The following is a 20,043-nucleotide window of genomic DNA, read 5'->3' as shown; positions in this document are numbered from 1 at the left end:
TCATAGTTGCACATCCTTCTAGTTGCTGTATGTGGGACGTGGCCTCAGCATGGCCGGAGAAGTGGTGCATCGGTGCACGCCCGGGATCCGAACCCGGGCTGCCAGTAGGGGAGGGCGCGCACTTAACCACTAAGCCATGGGGCCGGCCCCTCAGCTCATTTTTTAATCAGGTATATATATACAATGAAATATTACTCAGCCATGAAAAGAATGAAACTTCGGTATTTGCAACAATACGGGTGTGTAGGGTATTATACTAAGTGAAATGTCAGAGAAAGATAAATACCATATGGTTTCACTTGTATGTGGAATCTAAAAAAGAAAACAAATGAATAAATGAAACAAAACAGAAACAGACTCATAGATACAGGAAACAAACTGGTGGTCACCCGGCAGGGGAGTGGTTGGGGGGTAGGTGAAAGGGATTAAGAGGTACAAACTTCCAAGTATAGAATAAATGAGTCATGGGGTTGTAATGTACAGCATAGGGAGTCTAGTCAACAATATTGTAATAACTTTGTATGTGACAGACAGTAACTAGACTTATTGTGGTGATCATTTTGTAATGTATATAAATATCAAATCACTTGATGTACACCTAAAACTAATAGGATATTGTATGTCAATTATAATTCAATTAAAAATTAATTAATTTAAAAAATAGAGAAAAACAATATCTTGATCAATAGATGTTTTTAATTTTTTTGTGTGTGTGTGAGGAAGATCAGCCCTGAGCTAACATCCAATGCCAATCCTCCTTTTTTTGCCGAGGAACATTGGCCCTGGGCTAACATCCACACCCATCTTCCTCTACTTTATGTGGGACGCCTCCACAGCATGGCTTGACAAGTGGTGCATCGGTGCGTGCCTGGGATCCAAACCTGTAAACCCCGGCTGCTGCCGAAGCGGAGCCCACGCACTTAACCGCTGTGCCACCAGGCCGGCCCTATATGTTTTTAATTTTAATGTAAGTTTAACGTAGTAAAATTTATCAATCATTTTCTTCATGGTTGTCACTTTTTATAACATGTTAAGAAAATTTCCCTTACTCTGAGGTCTAAAATATATATATGTATATGATTTATATTCTAAATTCTTTATTGTTTTGCCTTTCATATTTAGGTTCATAATACCCCTAGAATTTGCTTTTGGTACATGTGTAATTATGTGAGGTAGGGGTCTGATTTCATTTTTTTCTGATGTGGATACCCAGTTATCACAGCGCCAGTTACCTTTTATCCTTTCCACTTATCCTTTCCCTAGTGTTCTGCAGTTACACTTTACCATAAATCCCAGCTGATGGATTTGTTCCTAGACTCTATCTACCCATTGGTCATTTTGTTATCCCTGTACCTAGATCCAATATCTTAATGGCACAATATTTTTCAAGTGTTGAAAGAAAGACCTGTCAATCTAGAATCCTATATCCAGAGAAATAGCCTTCAGGAATGAAGGGGATATCAAGACATTCCTAAATGAAGGAAAACTAAAATAATCTGTCTCCAGGAGACTTATTCTAAAATAATGTCTAAAGGAAGTTCTCCAAACAGAAAGGAAAATATTAAAGAAACTTGAGACACCAGGAAGGAAGAAATAACTTAGTAAGCAAAAATGTGGGTAAATACAATAGGCTTTCCTTCTCTCCTTGAGTTTTCTAAATTATATTTTACAGTTGAAACAAAAATTATAACACTGTCTGATTTGGTTCTAAATATACGTAGAGGAAAGAGTTAAGACAATTATATTATAATTGGGAGAGTAAACAGACATAAAGAGAAATAGGGTCTTATACTTCACTCAAAATAGTAAAATGATGTCACTAGTAGACTGTGATAAGTTATGTATATGTAATGTAAAACTTAGGTTACATTAAATTAGATTATATAAATAAGCTATATAAAGAGATAAACTAAAAAATATTATAGATAAATAAAAATGAAATCTAAAAAATGTTCAAGAAACACACAAGAAGGCAGGAAAACAAAAACAGAGAAATGAAAAAAAGAGAGAACAAACAGAAAACAAAAAATAAATTGACAGACTTAAGTCCTAAGATATGAATAATTACATTAAATGTAAGTGGTCTAAATACACCAAATAAAAGACAGATTGGCAGAGCGGACTTAAAAATATGCTGTCTATGAGAAACTCTCTTCAAATATAACAATATAGGCAAGTTGAAAGTAAAATTATGAAAAAAGATATCATGCAAACATCAATGAAAAGAAAGCAGGATAAGATAGACTTCAGAACAAGGAATATTACCAGAGACAGAGAGAGACATTATATACCATAAAATGGTCAATCTACCAAGAAGACACAACAAACCTAAATGTGTATGCACCAAATAACAGAGCTGCAAAATATGTGAAACAAAAAGTGATAGAAATGAAAGGAGAAGTAGAAAAATCCATGATACAGTTAGAGTCATTAACATCTCTCTCTTAAGAATTGATAGAGCAACTAAATAGGAGATCAGTGAGGACATAGAAGAACTCAACACCACCATCAACCAACGGTATATAATTGAGATTTATAGAACATTCCACTTGAAAGCAGCAGAATACACATTCTTTTAAATCACTTATGGAACATTCACCAAGATAAATTATATCTTGGACCATAAGACAAATCTCAACAAATTTTAGAGTTGAACTCATACAGAATGTGTTCTTTGACCACAGTAAAATTAAATTAGAAATCAATAACAGAAAGATAATAGGAAAATTTCCAAACACCTGAAGACTAAACAATGCCCTTCTAAATAATCCATGGGTCAAAGAGGAAACAACAAAGGAATTAAAAAATTCATTGAACTAAATTAAAATGAAAATATAATATATCAAAATTTGTAAAGCATAGCTAAAACAATGCTGAGGGGGAATTTATAGCACTAAATGTTTACATTAGAAAAGAGGAAAAGTCTCAAACAAAGATCTAAGCTCCTACCTCAAGAACTTAGAAAAAGAAGAGCAAAATAAACCCAAAGCAAGCAGAAGAAAAGAAATAACAAAGATAAGAGCAGAAATCAATGAAACAGAAAAACAACAGAGAAAATTAATGAAATACAAGCTGGCTCTTTGAAAAGAACAATAAAATTGACAAATCTCTAGCAATGTGAAAGGAGATAAGAGAGAAGACCAATATGAGAAATGAAACATGGGTTATTACCACAGGCCCTGCACATACTAAGAGGATAGTAAGGGAATACCACAAATAACTCTGCAAACATAAATTTGACAACGTAGACAAAATGGACCAGTTCCTCAAAAACCACATTACTGTGACTCACCCAATATGAAACAGATGATTTGAACAGCTCTATAACCAAAAAGGAAATTGAATTCATAATTTTAAAACTCCCCCAAGTAAATCTCCAGGCCCAGGTGGTTTCACTGGTGAATTCTACCAAACATTTAAAGAATTAACATGAATTCTATACAATCTTTTCCAGATAGTAGGAGGGAACACTAACCAATTCATTTTATGAAGTTAGTATTTCCCTGATACCAAAATCAGTACAAAAGAGAGAAAGTACAAAAAAAAAAAAAAAAGAAAGAAAAAAAGACCAATATCCCTCATGAATATAGAGGAAAAATCCTAAACAAAATATTAGCAAATACAATTCAGCAATATATAAAAATAATTATACACCATGACCAAGTGGGGTTTATTCTAGGCAAGCAAGTCTGGCTCATTATTTGAAAATCATTCAATACAATCTACCACATTAACACGCTATAGAAGAAAAATCACATGATCATGTCAATCAATGCAGAAAAAGCATTTGACAAAATTCAACACCTATTCATGATAAAAAATTATCAGAAAAATAGAAATAGAGAAGATATTCCTCAATTTGATAAAGAGCATCTATTTAAAAAAACTACAGCTAACATCATATTTAATGGTGAGAGACAATGATTTTCCTTTAAGAATGGGAACATGGCAAGGATGTCTGCTTTCACCACTCTCATTCAACATAGTAGTAAAAGTTCTAGCTAGTGCAATAAGGCAAGAAAAGGAAACAAAAGGCATAATGATTGGAAAGGAAGAAACAAAATTGTCCCTATTTGCGGATGACGTGATTGTCTATATAGAAAATTCCAAGAAATCTACAAAAAACACCTAGTACTAATAAGTGAGTTCAGGAAGGTCATGGAGTACAAGACAAACAGACAATAATTAATTGATCTTTTATATACTAGCAATGAACACATGGACACTAAAATTAAAAATATAATACCATTTATAATCATTTAAAAAATGTAATACTTGTGTAAATCTAATGAAACAAGCATAGGACTTATATGCTGAAAACTACATGTCTCTGATGAAAGAAATTTTAAAAAGATCTAAATAAATGGAGAGATGTACTTGTTTATGGACTGGGAGACTCAACACAGTAAAGATGTCAATTCTCCCCAAATTGATATACAGATTTGACACAATTTCTATCAAAATTCCAGCAAGGGGGCTGGCCCGGTGGCGCAAGCGGTTAAGTGCACGCGCTCCGCTGCGGCGGCCCGGGGTTTGCTGGTGCGGATCCCGGGCGCACACCGACGCACTGCTTGGTAAGCCATGCTGTGGCGGCGTCCCATATAAAGTGGAGGAAGATGGGCACCGATGTTAGCCCAGGGCCGTCTTCCTCAGCAAAAAAAAGGAGGAGGATTGGCGGATGTTAGCTCAGGGCTGATCTCCTCACAAAAAAAAAAAAAAAAAAAAAAAAATTCCAGCAAGATTTTTTTATAGACATAGACACGATTATTCTAAATTTATATGAAAAAGCAAAGGAACTATAAAAGCTAAAACAATTTTGAAAAACAAGAACAAAGAGGAATTATTCTACTCGATTTCAAGAATTATTATGTAGCTACAGTAATCAAGACTGTGTGGTATTGTTAGAAAGATAGACACATAGATGAATGGAGCAGAAAGAGGGCTCAATGAATATCTTTGTTAGATTAATCCTAGGTGCTTTATATATGTTTTTAGAATTTCATTTCAAATGATATTATTTTTATAATTTAATTTTCTAACTCTGCTGCTTGTATTTAGGAATACAATTGATTCATAGACAATAATCTGACTAAGAGCTCTAACTAATTCTGATAATTTATTTTGAATTTTCTAGCTACCCAATCCTGTCATAGGTGGCTAGGTACCTGTCCAAACCCGGTGGAGGGGAGGGCTTAGTTATCAAAAGGCAAAAGGGGACTATGAATCTGAAGGACATTTGGCTGTCCCTGCCACCTCAGGGGAAGGGGCTATTTCACATTAAATGAGGTTAATTTTCCCTCACTCCGGCTGAATGGGGTCTTGTCCCATTTTGAGTTCTCCAGGAAGCAAACTCTGAGACTGAATGCAGAGTTCAGTATGTTGATTAGGGAGGCAGAGGAAACAGGGTTGAACAGAGGAGAAACTTAAATCATTTTATGCAGACTTGATGACCTCAGCCAACCTCAAGAGGAACTCATGAGCAGAAACAGCCCATGGATATCTCCTATCTCCGTCAGTCATTGAATGTGGGCAGCCTCTGGAAGGGCTTGACCTTGGGTGAAGTGTCTGTAGCGAAGCAATCTGTGAAGCGGCTGATAGCTGAAGGCTGTCGCTGTCGGCTTTCCAAGAAGTTAGAGCAACAAGGCCTTCCTTGGAGGGGGACCTGGCCCACACATCCTCATGTCTACCATAGTCTGCCCCTTGCACTGCTCAGATCCACTTTCTCAGGATATTGGTGGGTCTCTCTTCCTGAGGAATATTAGTGGGACAAACTGCAGTCCCCACTGTTGTAGCTGTGAATGACCTCCCTCTTCCACCATCCATTCTAGATTCCTGTCCCCCTCAGCCAGCATCTCTGTTGGTGTCAGTGACTCACCTGGTGGCATGACCCAGATATTCATCCCTGAGGGCTCTGAGTTTCTGGTCACATGCCCTTCTCAGGACAGAGTTGCTGCACTTGCTCTTTGCCATTATATTTGGGTAAAGGAGAACCAAGAGGGATCCAGTGGGTCACCTGGGTGCCAAACATGGTCCTCTGGTCCCCACTATGTTAGAGTAGCCCTACCTCCTGCTGGTGACCAGGACCAATTACTCCTGCCAAGACAGCGACTCCCCTCCTTGCCTACTGGTCTCTGGAAACAAGAGCCCAAAGTGCTGATGTTGTACCCTTACCTCAGAGTTCAATGGGACTCTTGCTGTGTTCTCTGGCACCAGTGGTCTCCCTTTGGTGAGCAGGACTTCTAACCCTAGGAGCCCAGAGATGTGGGGATGGGAAGCACAAATTCCCCAAGTGGGTCACTGGGAATGATGGTAAGTGGGGCCACTGCTGCTTCTACCCCTTGGTTCCCAAATCCATGTATTTTCCAGCTGGAGACACACAGTTTGTAAAGGTCTTTGATTCAAGGTATAGAATGCATCCTGAGGATGGCACCCCATCTTTGCAGAGTATTGCCTCTGAGCTGGTGCTTGGCTGTGGCTTCAGGGAGCCATTCTAATGTTCTCTCAGGCCAGTAGCTTCTTGCTGGTGTAGTATGTAATATAACCGGCAGATCTATGGTCAGGGGCACACTCCTGCACCTGCTTTGCTGTAAAATGGGACCCCTGGTCTAATGCGATGTTATGTGGGATCCCATGCCAGTAGACTAAACACTCTGTAAGGTGTGTGGTGCTAGCTGAGGCCCTTCAGGCAAGAAAGGCAAACACACACCTGGAGTATGTGTCTATCCCCGGCAGAAAGAAATTCTGGCCCTTCCAGGGTGGAAGGGGCCCAATGAAGTCAACTTGCCACCAAGTAGCTGGAAGGTTTCCTTAAGGATTGGTGCCATATTGGGAGCTCAGGGTTGGTCTTTGCTGCTGGCAGTTTGGATATTCAAAGGAGGCAAGTGACTGTAATTATGATGATGTGCCCTGGGCCATGTTCCCTGTCTGGGGCTTGGGGCTTATTATACAACTTTATGTTTGTTAGCAAAGTGGAAATTACTGCTCTGTATGAGAAGAAGCTTTAAGTTTAGGGGCAGCCGTCTGGAAGAGGAGCAGCTACTGCAGTGTTTTTAAAACTGCACCTCTGTGTCCACAACCCTGAGTGCACACCAAGTCACCCGGAATGGGGATGCCCAGGCTTCACCTCCCAGAGCTTCAGATTCAGTTGGTTTGGGCACCAAGAGTTTACAAAAGTTCCCTCTGGCAATTCTAAGGCATTGAGAACCCCTGTATTAGTGGATAGTGAAATCAAGTGAGGTCTTGATTAGCATTTTTTTCCCTTACAAAATAGAAAATAGCCCAGTATATCTTACGTAGAAAGGATACATACTGTTTTTGAAACTTCTGTTTTGCCTGTGTGTGTGTGTGTGTATGTGTGTGTGTGTGTGGCTACTAGATTGTGATGTAAAATGTATTTCGCTCAAAGGAGTTCGAAAAGCCACCGGTCTGAGCAGTGCTCTTCAAACCTCTGCATGCACAGGAGTCACCTGGAGTTGTTAAATCACGGATTCTTGGGCTCCAACCTCGGAGATTCTGACACAGTAGGTCTGGGCTGGGGCTCGAGAATCTGCATTTCTGACAAGTTTCTGGGTTAAGCTGAGGCTGGCAATCAGTAAGCAAGCATAAACAAAGATTTTTACGCAAGCACAAAGATAACGTTTTTTTCCTCCCACATTCTTAGAGCCTGGTCTTTGCATAGCAAGTGCTCCTTTTTACTTAGCTTATATGTTTCTTTGTAACTTAGCTTTGAGTGGTGGGGAGTGACTGAAGGCTCCCAGGTCCCCTGTTTGCATTCTGGCATTTTGGTGTAATTGTAAATAAACAGCCTGGTTCAGGCCTCAGTGGGGAAAGGGAGTGTTGTGTCTGAAGGGGGGTTCTCCCTTTATGTTATGGTAATTGTCTGTGTCTGCTTGGGCTGCTGTAAAAAAATACAATAGACTGGGTGGCTTAAACAACAGAAATTTATTTCTCACAGTTCTGGAGGATGGGATATCCGAGATCAAGGTGCTGGCCGATTCCATTCCTGGTGAGAGTTCTCTCCCTGGCTTGCAGAAGACTATCTTCCTGTTGTGTCCTCACACTGCTGAGAGAGGAAGCTGTGCTGTCTCCTCCTCTTCTTATCAGGGCACTAATCCCATCATGGGGGCTCCACCCTCAGCTAAACCTAATCACCTCCCAAAGGCCCCATCTCCTAATATCATCACATTGGGGGTTAGGGCTTCAACGCATGAATTTTGGGAGGGACACAACCATTCAGTCCATAACAGTAACATATCTGCAAATATTTATGAGGGCACTTGACTGCCCAGAATACAGTCTTCATTTTCCGGCTGCCCTATAGCCATGTGACGTGTTCTTGCCAGTGGAATATGAGGGGAGTCACGTGTGCTACATCCATAACGCTTTCTCTAAAAGAAATCGTCAGGCCTCCATTTCTTCCTCTCCCTCCTTTCCATGGGCTGCACATGGCAAAGCTGGTGAGCGGCTTCGACCATGCAGATACGGCTGCATCCTAGGGTGTAGGGGACAGTGAGATGGAAGGAGTATGTCCGCAGCTGGTCCTGTGAGGCAGAGCCACCCGCCTGGCCTGGACTTGAATCACCGCATATTTGACTTATTGTTACAGCAGCTTAGCCTCCTCTCAAGCTCGTACACCTAGGGCTGGGTTTATGTCTTAGGGCCCTTCCACAGACCCAAGATGTTGTGGGGCTAGAAATGCAGCCATGATTCAAAATCAGGCTGGCTCTAGCTGCCAACTTTTATGTGGATATGCCAATCTGCTCTCACAGTACACATGTATAATTTATAAACAAATAAATAATGCACAAATAAGATACAGATCTCAGGGGGACCCACTCAACGTTTTTTACTGATAAGGTTCATAATCAAATAATTAAACCCTGGTGGCAGACGATGGGCCCCTGAGCCAAGGTCTGAGTCTCATTCTTCTTTCTGTTGCCCCCACCCAGGGGCCAGCGGGCATCTGGGTCCTTATATAGCTGGATAACTACCTTCCTCTCCCGGGAGCATCTGTTGATTGATAATCATAACGAACGTTTATCAACACTTGCCATGTGCCAGGGACTCGCAGATTTCATCTTCACCACAACCTGTGAGGTAGGCGCTGTGACTTGCTCCATTTTGCAGATGAGGACGCTGAGCAGCTCAGGAACTGCCCGTCTGAAACCTGAACCCAGACTGTGGGAGGCAGAGCTCCTTCTCTCCCGCTGTGAACAGGTCCACAGGGAACAGCTTATGAAAAGGCGGGGGGGGGGGGGGGGAGGTGGGTGAAAACATCAGGCAAGAGGCAGAGGTTGATTGTTCACTCTTTTGCCAGGGGGTTTCCCTTTGCCAGGAGAGCCCTTCCCTATTTGCCTAAGGCAAACTCCTGTTCCCAGCTCAAAGGCCGCCTCCTCCAGGAACACTGCCTTCCCTCACGTTGCAGTTAGTTGCCCCTGCCCTGTGGTTCCTGCCTCATCTTCTCCGCTGGAGTTGGAGCTCAAGGGGCATCCACGGAGCCGGCTCAGCAAACTAATACGGGTGGGCTGAACCTGTGCCCGCCCTTCCTCCCCGGCCAGGGGTGCCCCATCCCCTGGGTTTTTCCTCCGTGGGCTCCGCTTCCCTTCCCTCCTCTTCCTCTTCTCTCGTCGCCGTCTGCACTTGTCTGTCTCCTCCCCATCCTCTTTTCTCCCTCCTCCCTCCCTCCCCTGTGGTCCCCCTCCTCGCCCGGCGCCGCCCCCGGCCCGGCAGCTGCAGTTCCCCCGGAGGCCTACAGAGGGGGCTGCGGCGCCGCCGGCTGGGCCGTGGCGCTGCGGCGCGCGCTTCCTGTGAGGTCAGGTGGGAGGAAGCGGCTCGGGAGGCTCGAGGAGTGGACGCCGCCGAGGCCCGGGAGTCGCGCCCGCAGGTGGGTGTGCGGGCCCGGGGCGCGGGGGAACGGGCGCGCATCCTTCCCCTCCCCTGGGCCTGGGCTCGGAGCTGGGCTTGGCGGCCTGGGCAGCGCCCCTTCCATGGAGCCCGCGGCCGCTCCTGCGGGCAGCACGCCCCCTCCCCCATAGTCAGGTGTCGGGGGCCGGCGCGCCCTCAGCCCACGCGACGGGGGCGGGAGGACCACGACCCCCTTGGCCTCCTCCAGGGGCCCAGCTTCAAAAGAGGACCCGCCTGTCCTAGGCTCCTGGCCACGGGCAAGAGAACAGGGCTCGTAATCCTTTTGGTGTGTGTGTCACGAGTGCTTTTGAGAATTTAGATAAAAACTGGGGCTCATCTCCTGAGAAAAAATGGCCTTTACACAGACTTGGGGAGAGGCGTGGAAGGACCGCCACCCCCACCTCCAGCCCCTGGGCACCCTGGGGGTCTGCGGAGTGGGGCTCTCCAGAGCCACAGCAGCGTCCCCCATCCCATATTTTGGGAAGGCTGGGCCCTGCCTTCCTGTTAGCAAATGGGCTGATGTTACCTAGGAGGTGAGGGACAGGTGAGGGGCGTGCCCTCTGCGGGAAGGGACTGCTCTCCTGTCAGCGCTGGGGGCTGTGTGGCCGCCAGGGTGGTCTGCTGCCAGGCAGCGGATCTAAGGTAGCTCTGAAGTGGGCCTGGATCTCTCCTGGGGGGAGAAGGCCCAGATCCTTGGCATTTACTCCCTAGTAGGGACCAGCACACTGGACCCTTTTTTAACGGAAGGGAAATTGAGACGCGGTGGATCCTGGTGCCGTGGGCTCCCTGTTTAGTATCCAGAGAGGGCCCTATGGCCAGAGTTCCTGGCTTCAAGTTCTTCCTTTGCTGCCCATAGATGAATGGTCGGGGCAAGCTGATTAAACCTCTCTGGGTCTAGCTATATGTACCTCGGAGGAGTGTTGGGAGGCCTGAGTGAGATGAGCCTGGGAGGACTTGCCACGGTGCCTGGGCCACAGCAGGGTACTCGTCCCTGTCGGTGCTGGCCGTGGGTTAATAAGGCAACTTCCTTTTCCGAGGATCCTTTTGATAGTTTCCCCAGTAGACTCACTGTCTGAAAAGTTTTTGTCTGGCAATCAACTTGCATTTATTTCTTTCCTTTTCATTAGTCAGGTGACCCTGCTCAGCGTGGGTCACCAATGTGAGCACCCAGAATTGCACTTTTTCCCACAGAAAGCAAGCATCTCTTTATCTCTGGAAAATTGTCTCCTTCAGGCTTTTTGAAGTCTGGGGAAAGGAGCAGCCCAGCAGGGACCCACAGCTCTTGGGAGGATGGTGCGGATCTTGGCCAATGGGGAAATCGTGCCGGATGACGACCCTCGCGTGAGGACCACTGCCCCGCCACGCAGTAGCACCCCTCGACAGGTAGGCGCCCAGCCCCTGTGGAGGGCGAGCAGCTGGCCTCCCATCCTCTGTACTAGTTACTCCTCAGCTCCTGGAAGCTCTCTTGCTGGTCATGAACCTTCTCTAGCCTGAAGCTATTTTTGCGGAAAGCCAGGCTGGGGAGTGAAGGGGGGTCAAGACTTGGGGAAAACTGCGGTAGATTTATTGCCCAGCCCCCTGCCTCCCCAGCTCTCCCTCCTCCGGGCAGCCTTCCCAGACTTCAAACCCAAGAGCTCTTTCCCCCTTAACCTGGTTCGCAACCCCCACTGGAGCCAGCCTCTTTAAGAGTCTGTTGGGTGAGAGAGAAGCTGGAGACTAAGTGGAGGAGATGAGCCCGTGGAGGAGATGGCCACACAGTGATGATTTTAAAGGAAGGCGTAAGGAGTGTTAAAGATGTCTGCCCCAAAGCTGGGCCCTGGAGTCCAACCCTCCTTGCCCGCTTCGTCTATTCTCTGTCCTGGGCACTTCTCCCTGGCATGACTGGGGAAATACAGACTGGCATTTTCTCTGCTCTGAGGGCTTGTGGCTTGGTGATTGGAGTTCCTGTGGGGGGCATCTGGGGCTTGCTGAGAAAGGAGGATGTGGTCCTGGGGGGCTTTAGGGGGCAGGGCCCAGCCCAGAGAGTTCCCTCCTGCCTGGTGCCTCAACTCCAGGGAAGCTTTCTCTGGATTCATTCGTCTCTCTCTGTCTTCACCTTCCAGAGCTTTCTCAATAGGGGCCAGGGTGCCCCCCTGGGGGGTCCCGGCCCCCGCCTGCAGCAGGCAGGAGCCAGGCTGGGTGCTGCTCAGTCCCCCTTCAATGACCTCAACCGGCAGCTGGTGAACATGGGCTTCCCCCAGTGGCATCTCGGCAACCACGCCGTGGAGCCGGTGACCTCCATCCTGCTCCTCTTCCTGCTCATGATGCTCGGCGTTCGTGGACTCCTGCTGGTGGGCCTTGTCTACCTGGTGTCCCACCTGAGTCAGCGGTGACCTCTGGGGGCTGGTGGGACAGGCATGTGGGAGAGGGAGTTACTGCCTTGGTGTGAGAGCAGGCACACGGGGAGGGGATCTGGTGATGCCTTGAACGTGTGCTCAGAGATGGGGCCACGGTGTGTTTCCACGTTGTGTTAAGCATGAGGCAAAGGAAGCCTGTAGTCCAGCATTCTGAAAGTATCAGGTGGATACCCATTCCCTTGAGATGTTTTTCAGTAGTATCGGGCCTGCATTAAGCACAAAGTCGGAGCAACAGAGCGATTCCCTTTCCAATTCTTTTCCAATCCTTTTATGCCAAGAAGAAAGTCTCAGCTTGGTGCCAAAATGTTCTCCTGCCTCTGGAACACGTGCTGACTTCCCCTTTTAACTAGGGTCAGGCCTCGGGCTTAGGGCAGGTGGGAGAAGTCTCCAGACTTTTGTAGCACTGTTCTGTTTTAGTGGTATATTTTTATTGGCTACCTTTTATTTGTGACAAGTGGTACTGGCATTCTATGTGGTGGAGTTTTCAATAAATAAATTTAAGGAAAAACGAGTCCATGTAAAGGCATTTGTAAATCACTGGACAGCTGCATGTGGGCGTGGTGAAGGGGGTCTGGGAGTGACTCAGTGTGGGGAACAGGGTCGAGGTGGGCATTTGACCTCAGAGGGTGGTTTTTAAGCTTTTCTCTGTAGGCTGCAGGAGTTGGAGTCGGGTGGGTCCTGGTGAAGCCTGGACTTGGGCCCCTTGTCTGATGCGTGGATAACTTATAGGCTCGCTCTGAGATGCTGGACTTGAGGGTCGGCCGTGTGGGGAGGGGTCCTCTAGCCAGAATGGCCAGTGAGGCTGTGGTCAGGACAGCCGGGGTACAGGTCGAGGTCTCCCTGGCCCAGGGGCCCTGACCAGAGGCTGTTCAGCCTCCCGAGGCTCTCGCAGCCCCTGGCTGTGGCGCACTCTCCGTAGCAAGTGGGGGTCCTGGTGCTGACTACTCAGTGCATGTGGGGGTGAGGGTGCGCTGCTTTCCATGATGGAGGCCTTGGGTTTTGGCCGGTGAGCACTGGGTATGTGTGGGGGCCCTGCTGCGGGCTGGAGTGACACTGGATGCCTGAGGACTCTGGGCCCACAGTGGGCTGAGAGTTAAAGGTCAGAGAGAGGCTGGGTGAGCTGGAGGACTTCCCCTGCCCAGGGCCCAGATTTCTCATGCTTTTCTCAGGATCCTTCTGGGTTTGGTGGTTTGAGGGAAGAAGACAGGATTTGGAGGTGCTTCCTGAAGGCCAGTGTTGGGGGAGCAATTGAGGGGTGTATGTGGGACAGGACGGGGGAGATGCAGGTGAAGATTCATTCCATCCCTCATTCTGAGAGCCTGCCTGTGCTGCCAGGAACAGAACCCGCTCTCCCGGCCCCTGCCCACTGCTGCCCTGGGGGGGGCGGCGGCCTTGATCACAGACGTTCCTGGGGGAGCCTTGTGGTGTTGGAACAAGACTCCTTTCTCAGTGTTTTCTGTGTCTAGTTCCTAATGGCTGTTGGAACATGTATTCCCTTTATGGTGGGCATATAGAGGGGAGGGTGATGGGCTCTTGGTGTGGGGGGTGGTCACAGATAGGGAAGGGGGGGTCTGGTTCCCAGTGGCTCCTCCGGGGCCTGGGCAAGAGGGGATAGTGTCCAGGCCTGGCTGGTGTCCTGGCAGTTCCCTGTGGCATCTCCTTCTGCCCTGATATGTCTGCCCACCTGCTTGCCCAGGACCTAAGCTCCTGTGGCTCCAGCCCAAAGCCATAACGGGAGGGGATGTTTCCGCACAGCATCCCCCTCTCCCCAAACTGCTCCCCAGCTTGTGTCTTGGGCTGGGTTTTCCCTTTCTTTTTCCCCTTGCAAAGCTGTGGGAGTCTCTGAAGAAGTAAATCTTAAGTGGACCCCTATATATAAATACCTTTAAAGGGGTATGAGTCTGAGTCCCCAGATTCAGGGCTGACAACGGTGTCTTTTTCTAGAATTCATTTCTAGAATTCCCAAAGCCTGAGCCCTTTGAGGAGAATTGAGGGTACTTTAGAGAAGGCCGGAGAAAGCAGGGCTGTCCTCCCGGATCCTGACTAGAAGGACACTGGGGGAGGAGAGGGGCCTGCGGCTCACTTCAGGCAGGCACGGGGCGGCCGGGGCGGTGGCGGGGGGTGGGGTGCGAGGGGAGGATCTTGGACAGCAGTGACCACACGTGGGCAGAAGTGCCTCTGCATAGACTGGTTAGCCTAAGGGAAGGTGTTGGGGGCTCGAAATGAGTTGTTTGAGAAAGAGTTGCCTGCCATTTCTGTCCCGTTCATTGATTGAGCTCCAACACAGACACTGACCCAATAGAGCTGCTCTGGTTGAATTGAGCTGGGGGCCCAGAGGTGCACCTCTTGACCCTCCTTTCCTTAACTACCTTCCCTGTGCCCCTCGCTAACCCCTGCTCTGCCCCACCTCTCCAAGTCCCGGGTCTGGAAGTGTGCGGGCGGGCCTGGCCCGCAGGCAGAGGCCACGTGCTGAGGGAAGGCGCCCCCTGGGGTTGTGCGGTGTGTGTGGCTCACAGCCATCCGGGCTGCGTCTCCGCCTCCTGTAGGAATGCCCTAAAGGGAGGCTCTCACCTGTGCGCTGAGACACCGTGGTGCCAGCGTGTTCTGAGCAGCTGGAGGCTCGATGCTCCCAGAAGCCAGATGCAGACCCAGATGGGCCTCTGTGAGGCTGAGGGCCGCCTTGGCCTGATGGGCGTCCTAGTTGGAGGTCGCTGAGGAGGGTGGGCCCTTCCTCCTCTGCCCACCCCCCTGCCCTGCCTACTGCATGACAGGACCCCCCAGACGGGGCTGTCTTGAGGGTGGTTTTCAGGGGAGGTTTCTGCTAATCTCCAGGGCTAATCCCTGAAGTCCTGTGTCTCCCTGTCAGGTTGGATTTGCGGCCTGGCTGCCTCGGGGAGAGCCGCTCCCCATCCCCCACCTCAGATCTCACCATGCCTCCGCCACCTCTGTGGGGCTGGAAGAGGAGGCCCCCCTCCCCTGGTGGGGTCATTTTGACTCCCTGGTTGGAGCTGCCGGGGTCTGACTGTTCCCTCTCCATCTCCGGGGACTGCCGGCCTCCTGGGTCCTTCCTTCCAGGAGTTCCAGACTCCTCTCTCCAAGCTCAACCTCCCCTGCCCTCCAGCTGGCCTGCGGGTGGGGCCACATTTCTGTCTCCCCAGAAGAGACACCAGGCCTGAGATGGCACAGTGGCGGCTCTGGTTTTCCCAGCTCCCCGGGGAGCCCTTGGCTCCGCGTCCCCCCCGGGCCTGGGACCTGAACCCAGTCTTTTGGCAGAGGCAGGGGTCGGGCTCCCTAACTGGGGACTCTCCAGCTCTGTGAGTTGAGAAAGCAGCCCTGGGGTGGCGGTCAGAGCCTCTGCCCTCGGACGCCTGACTTTGAGGACAGAAGAGCCTGTCCCCACCCTGGCCAGCCGGGCCCTAGAGGAAGCCCGTCTGTTTGCAGGCCCTGCTCTGCTTTGTGGGTCCGTGACCTTGGACACTTGTGCCTTGTCCCTCGGCTCTAAGAAGGGATGATGGTCTTGGTCCCTCCTGCCTCTCGGAGCCTCGGGACCACCCTGGGTATGGTGGGTCAGAGAAATGGACAGAGAGCTCTGGAAGGAGCAACTACACAGCCCCCGCACCACGTGCATCGATGCTGCACCTCAGACCACAGCTCCTGTGCCATGGGCCTCAGCCCAGAGCAGCCACAGTGTCCCAGGCACCTAGGACCCCTGGCTGGGGTAGTGCTGGCTTTTAAGACCAGTGTCACACCCTCCCCAACTGTTAGAGACGAAATACAGCTGCTTCTCTGTGTCCTGGAGGTCGAGGGGCTTGTTGCAGGTCTCGAGTGTCAGGACAGGGTGAATTTGCTGGGAGTGTGCTGTGTGCGACACTGTGTAAGCACCCTATGTCATTTAATTGTCACCAGAACTTTGTGACGTCAGTATGATCACTGTCACTTTTATTTCTCTGCTGAGCACACTGTAGAGCAGTTATAACCTGCCCTAGGACCCCAGCGAGCTGGGGGTGGAGCTAGGATCAACTGAGGCCAAAGACCCCCTTGACCCCTCCTCTGTTTCACCTTTGGCCATGTCAGAGTCTCCTACAAACTTGTTACACATGCAGATTCCCAGGCCTCACCATAGCCTTCTCAGAAGTGCTGAGGGATGTGGTGCAGAGCCTGCCTCACTACCGGGACCCAGTGTGACCATCAGATCAGCTCTGTGAGGGCAGAGGGCATAGGGTGGGTGTGAGGACACTCACCACAGCTGCCCCGCAGGGGGGCCTCAATAGCTTCCCAGTTCTGGGCTGCAGTCACTGAATGCCCTCTCCCCTGCATTCCTGAACACATGACATTTTCATTGCAAACTGACAAGGGGGAGAAATCCGGTTACCTCGCTTGGGTCCCCGAAGGGCCGTGCAGGGTAGTGAGGGTGGGGAAGAGGTGGTGGAGGGCTTTGCTGCCAAAACTAAATGGAGAGAGAAGCCTGCAGCCTGTCCAGCAGGGCAGGACAGTGGGAGAAGCCAAGCTTACCCCTCCTTATGCTGCCGCCCAGGGCCCAAAAAAGCAGTGAGAGAAAGTTCAAGAAGCAGATCCACTGAGCACTTCAGTGGAATTGCAGACTGTGTGTGTGTGTCTGAGGGCTCAAAAAAGCAGTGAAAGAAAGTTCAAGAAGCAGATCCACTGAGCACTTCAGTGGAATTGCAGACTGTGTGTGTGTGTGTGTGTGTCTGACCCTCCGGTTTGGAGGTTGGGGGAGAGCTGAAGCCATTTGGCTTTAGGGACCCAGAGCTTGGGAGGAGGAAGATAAAGCCGTCCACCACGCAGCCTGAGCAACTGCTGAGAACTGGGCTGGAGGTGGGAGAGCTGCTCCCGTTCACTGGGCCACCAGCTTTAGTCCCTCCTGTGTGGGGGCCCGGATGCCAGGGTTCAAATTCCCAGCTCTGTCTCCAGTTAACCAGCGAACTCGGGCCGGTCCTCACTCTCCCTGCCCCTCTGTGTCCTAATCTGCACCTCCCAGGGGTGGGACGATCAAGTATATTAATTCATGGGAAGCGGTGAGCGTTTTCTGGCACAAGGTTAGCACTTGATAATACCGTATTCACAAAGCAATGGCGTTAGGGTTTACTTAATATTTTTCTTTAGATCAACTCACATTCTACTTAAATCTATTTTGAAAAGGAAGCCTCATATTACTGTTGTAAATGGAAAGCCGGTGTCACTTGCCATTCATAGTCGATATTAGTACAAGTAAAATCTGTGTAGAGAAAATAACATGATTCCATTTTAGCTAGCTGCTGCTGTTGGCCACGGCTCTAAGTCTGATGCCTGCTTTCTTTGTTAAAAAGGCAGTTTACCAGGATTTAGAGAGATGTTCAAGACCCATTAGCATCTCACTGAGATGTTCTCCTTGATGGATTCATAAGACTGAAGAGCAATGAAAAGAGAATGGCTTTCTCACCATATGATTCAGTGCTGTGTTTGTGAACTGTTTACAGTCATCCTGCGCACCACCCCAAATCATTTCACATCCTGGCAGCTAACAGCATCCCACAACTGTGGGAAACATTGTTGATCTTAGGCAGGCTATTTTTAAAATTTAGTCTTTGAAAGGCAGTACATTCACGTGGTTCAAAGATCAAGCAACATACAAATGTATATGGAATAAAGTCTTGCTCCCTCCCCTTGTCTCCATCCATCTGTCCATCCGTCCCCTCTCTATCCCATAGCTACTATTTTTAGTCTTTTAAAATCCTTCCAGAATTTATTTATGCAAATGTGAGCAAACACAAATATACTAATTTTATCTTCTTTTTTATACAAATGTTGGAAAATTAGACACATTTTCTGTATCCTGGACACATTTCATATTAGTACACGGAGAGCATCTTCATTCTGAAGTGTTTGGTATTGGGATATGTACCACAGGGGGTTGACCCCGATGGTCTTCGTAGCTGAGAGCCTGAACTACTCCTTGGGGCTGCTTCTCTGAAATGTGGGGACCCTGACAGACATGTCTCCCCTTCTCCAGGACCTGAGGGAAGCTCCTTGGGTGGTTTGAACTTAGTCCTGGGTCCTAAGTCAGTTCAGTGAACGTTCAAGGAGGGGCTCCTGTGTGCAGGGAGAGGTCGAGGCAGAAATAGCCTTGGAAGTCACACGGGGTTGATTTTCTTGGTCGCTTTTGCAGTTGCATGGGGTGCCTTTCCCGTTCTCCCCTGGCTTTGTCTGGCTCAGTGAGGAGGCATGGGGGCCTCACCTGAAACCTGAGTGACGCTGCACCCCAAGGAAGCCTGGAGCCATCCCCCACCCCCTCGCTTCCGTTCTGGAAAACAAAGGGGCAAGGCAGGATTTCCTTGAAGTCCGTTTCCAGATCTAAAACTTGGGATGCCTGCCATAGGGCATAGCAGGTGCCTAAGGGACTTCGCTGCTGACTGGCTTGGCATTGCCAATGTCCTCCCCCGGCCCCCCGCCCCCCGCATGTTTTTGATGAAGATCTGGATCAAGGAGATTGAAGGAAGCCATGAATAGTGACGGCGCCTCAGGCTTTCTTTATCTCTGGACTGGCTAAAGAAGTCCCCGTTCCCCTAGTGCAGGAAGACCCTGGAGACCCCAGTGTCTAGGTGTGTTGGGCTGAAGGGCTGTGAATGTTGTACCATGGCGCCACCTGGTGGAATATCTGTGCAGGAGCACGACCTCCATCCACAGTCCAGATCTCCACCAAATCAGCTTCCTCCCTGGCCCAGGTGAGGCTTATGATTACCTTATATTTCGGTGATAGCAGAACTCGGGTTTCTGGTGGAGAGCGCCTGTGATTCCATTGGAATTAATTTACTGTGGTCTCGCCCTGGGCTAAGCCCTATTCTAAGAGCCTCCTCTCATTTCATCTTTCCCCAAAGAAAAATAGATGTCTTTCCCTTTTCACAGATGTTGAACCTGAGGCTTGGAGAGATTAAAGCAGCTCACACGTGGTTGTACAGTTGGTCAGTGTCAGATCCGGGCTGGGAGCCCTAGGGCTGGGGGAGGGCCCCCAGGAAGAGGCTCTGTCACCAAGATAGTTGGGGCCCATCTTGAAGCAGACTCCCTGGTACTTGAGCTTCCAGGGTGGGAGACAGAGTGAGAAGTCTTATACTCGGTTATTTTCTAGTCCAGGCTTGCTGTCATCACGTGAGGTGGCCCCAGCGGAGGCACTGCATTTCCTGAGGCTGGGCCCTCTCTGGGTTGGGGTGCTGTGTCTACTGCAGCCCCGCCCAGTGCAGCGCCCACCAGCACCTCCACATCTGCCTGTCCTCACACGGCCCAGTTTCCTTTGATAAATGTGGTCTTGTGACCTCGTGTCCTTCCAGACATGGTGTCCCTTGTCTTTTTCATAGGAGGCAAGGAGTGGGGGAGGCAGACAGACCTCCCACTTGCTAGTTGTGGGCTCTCAAAATTGACTGTAGTAGAGCCATTTTAAATGGAGTTGGACCTGCCTTTCCAGAGAAACTGCCTTGCTGTCTTGAACCTTGGACTGGGCAAACCTTTGGACTGGGCCAAAATGGCCATTGTTAACAGCAATTGTTTGAGAAGTCAGCAGGAGAATGGACATCCTGATCACAAAGACTGAGGATGGTGGACTTTATGAAGATAGAGTCAATAGTCAATCAACGTTTAGCCAACTCTGCCTCCAACTCCAGTTAAAATTCTTTGTAATACAACCTCCCTTCTTTGCCTTTAAAAGCCCCTGATTTCACTCCCTAGTGGGACACTCTCTGGGTTTCTACCCGAA

At 49.0% G+C, this 20,043-nt stretch overlaps 1 protein-coding gene across 2 annotated transcripts; it reads left to right on the top strand.

Moving 5' to 3' along the window:
• Positions 1-9,805: 9,805 nt before the first annotated feature.
• FAM241B (family with sequence similarity 241 member B) lies at positions 9,806-12,810 on the top strand. Of its 2 annotated transcripts, none has more exons than XM_058542662.1 (3): positions 9,806-9,883; positions 11,137-11,286; positions 12,006-12,810. In XM_058542662.1, exons 2-3 carry the CDS (start codon positions 11,194-11,196, stop codon positions 12,273-12,275), a joined length of 363 nt encoding a protein of 120 aa, XP_058398645.1. In that variant the 5' UTR covers positions 9,806-9,883; positions 11,137-11,193; the 3' UTR covers positions 12,276-12,810. The 2 variants fall into 2 exon arrangements, with proteins under 2 accessions (XP_058398645.1, XP_058398646.1); XM_058542663.1 differs by lacking the exon at positions 9,806-9,883 and adding an exon at positions 10,042-10,189.
• Positions 12,811-20,043: the final 7,233 nt, after the last annotated feature.

This window comes from Diceros bicornis, chromosome 6 (genome assembly GCF_020826845.1).
Source record: "Diceros bicornis minor isolate mBicDic1 chromosome 6, mDicBic1.mat.cur, whole genome shotgun sequence".
NCBI classification, from domain to species: domain Eukaryota; kingdom Metazoa; phylum Chordata; class Mammalia; order Perissodactyla; family Rhinocerotidae; genus Diceros; species Diceros bicornis.
This window is presented reverse-complemented; position numbering and strand designations above follow the sequence as displayed.

Excerpts from the sequence above, each read along its gene's own strand:
- FAM241B (XM_058542662.1), top strand. The coding sequence starts at position 11,194 with ATGGTGCGGATCTTGGCCAATGGGGAAATCGTGCCGGATGACGACCCT. Across the intron at positions 11,287-12,005 it reads GCAGTAGCACCCCTCGACAG|AGCTTTCTCAATAGGGGCCA; the intron begins GTAGGCGCCCAG and ends TTCACCTTCCAG.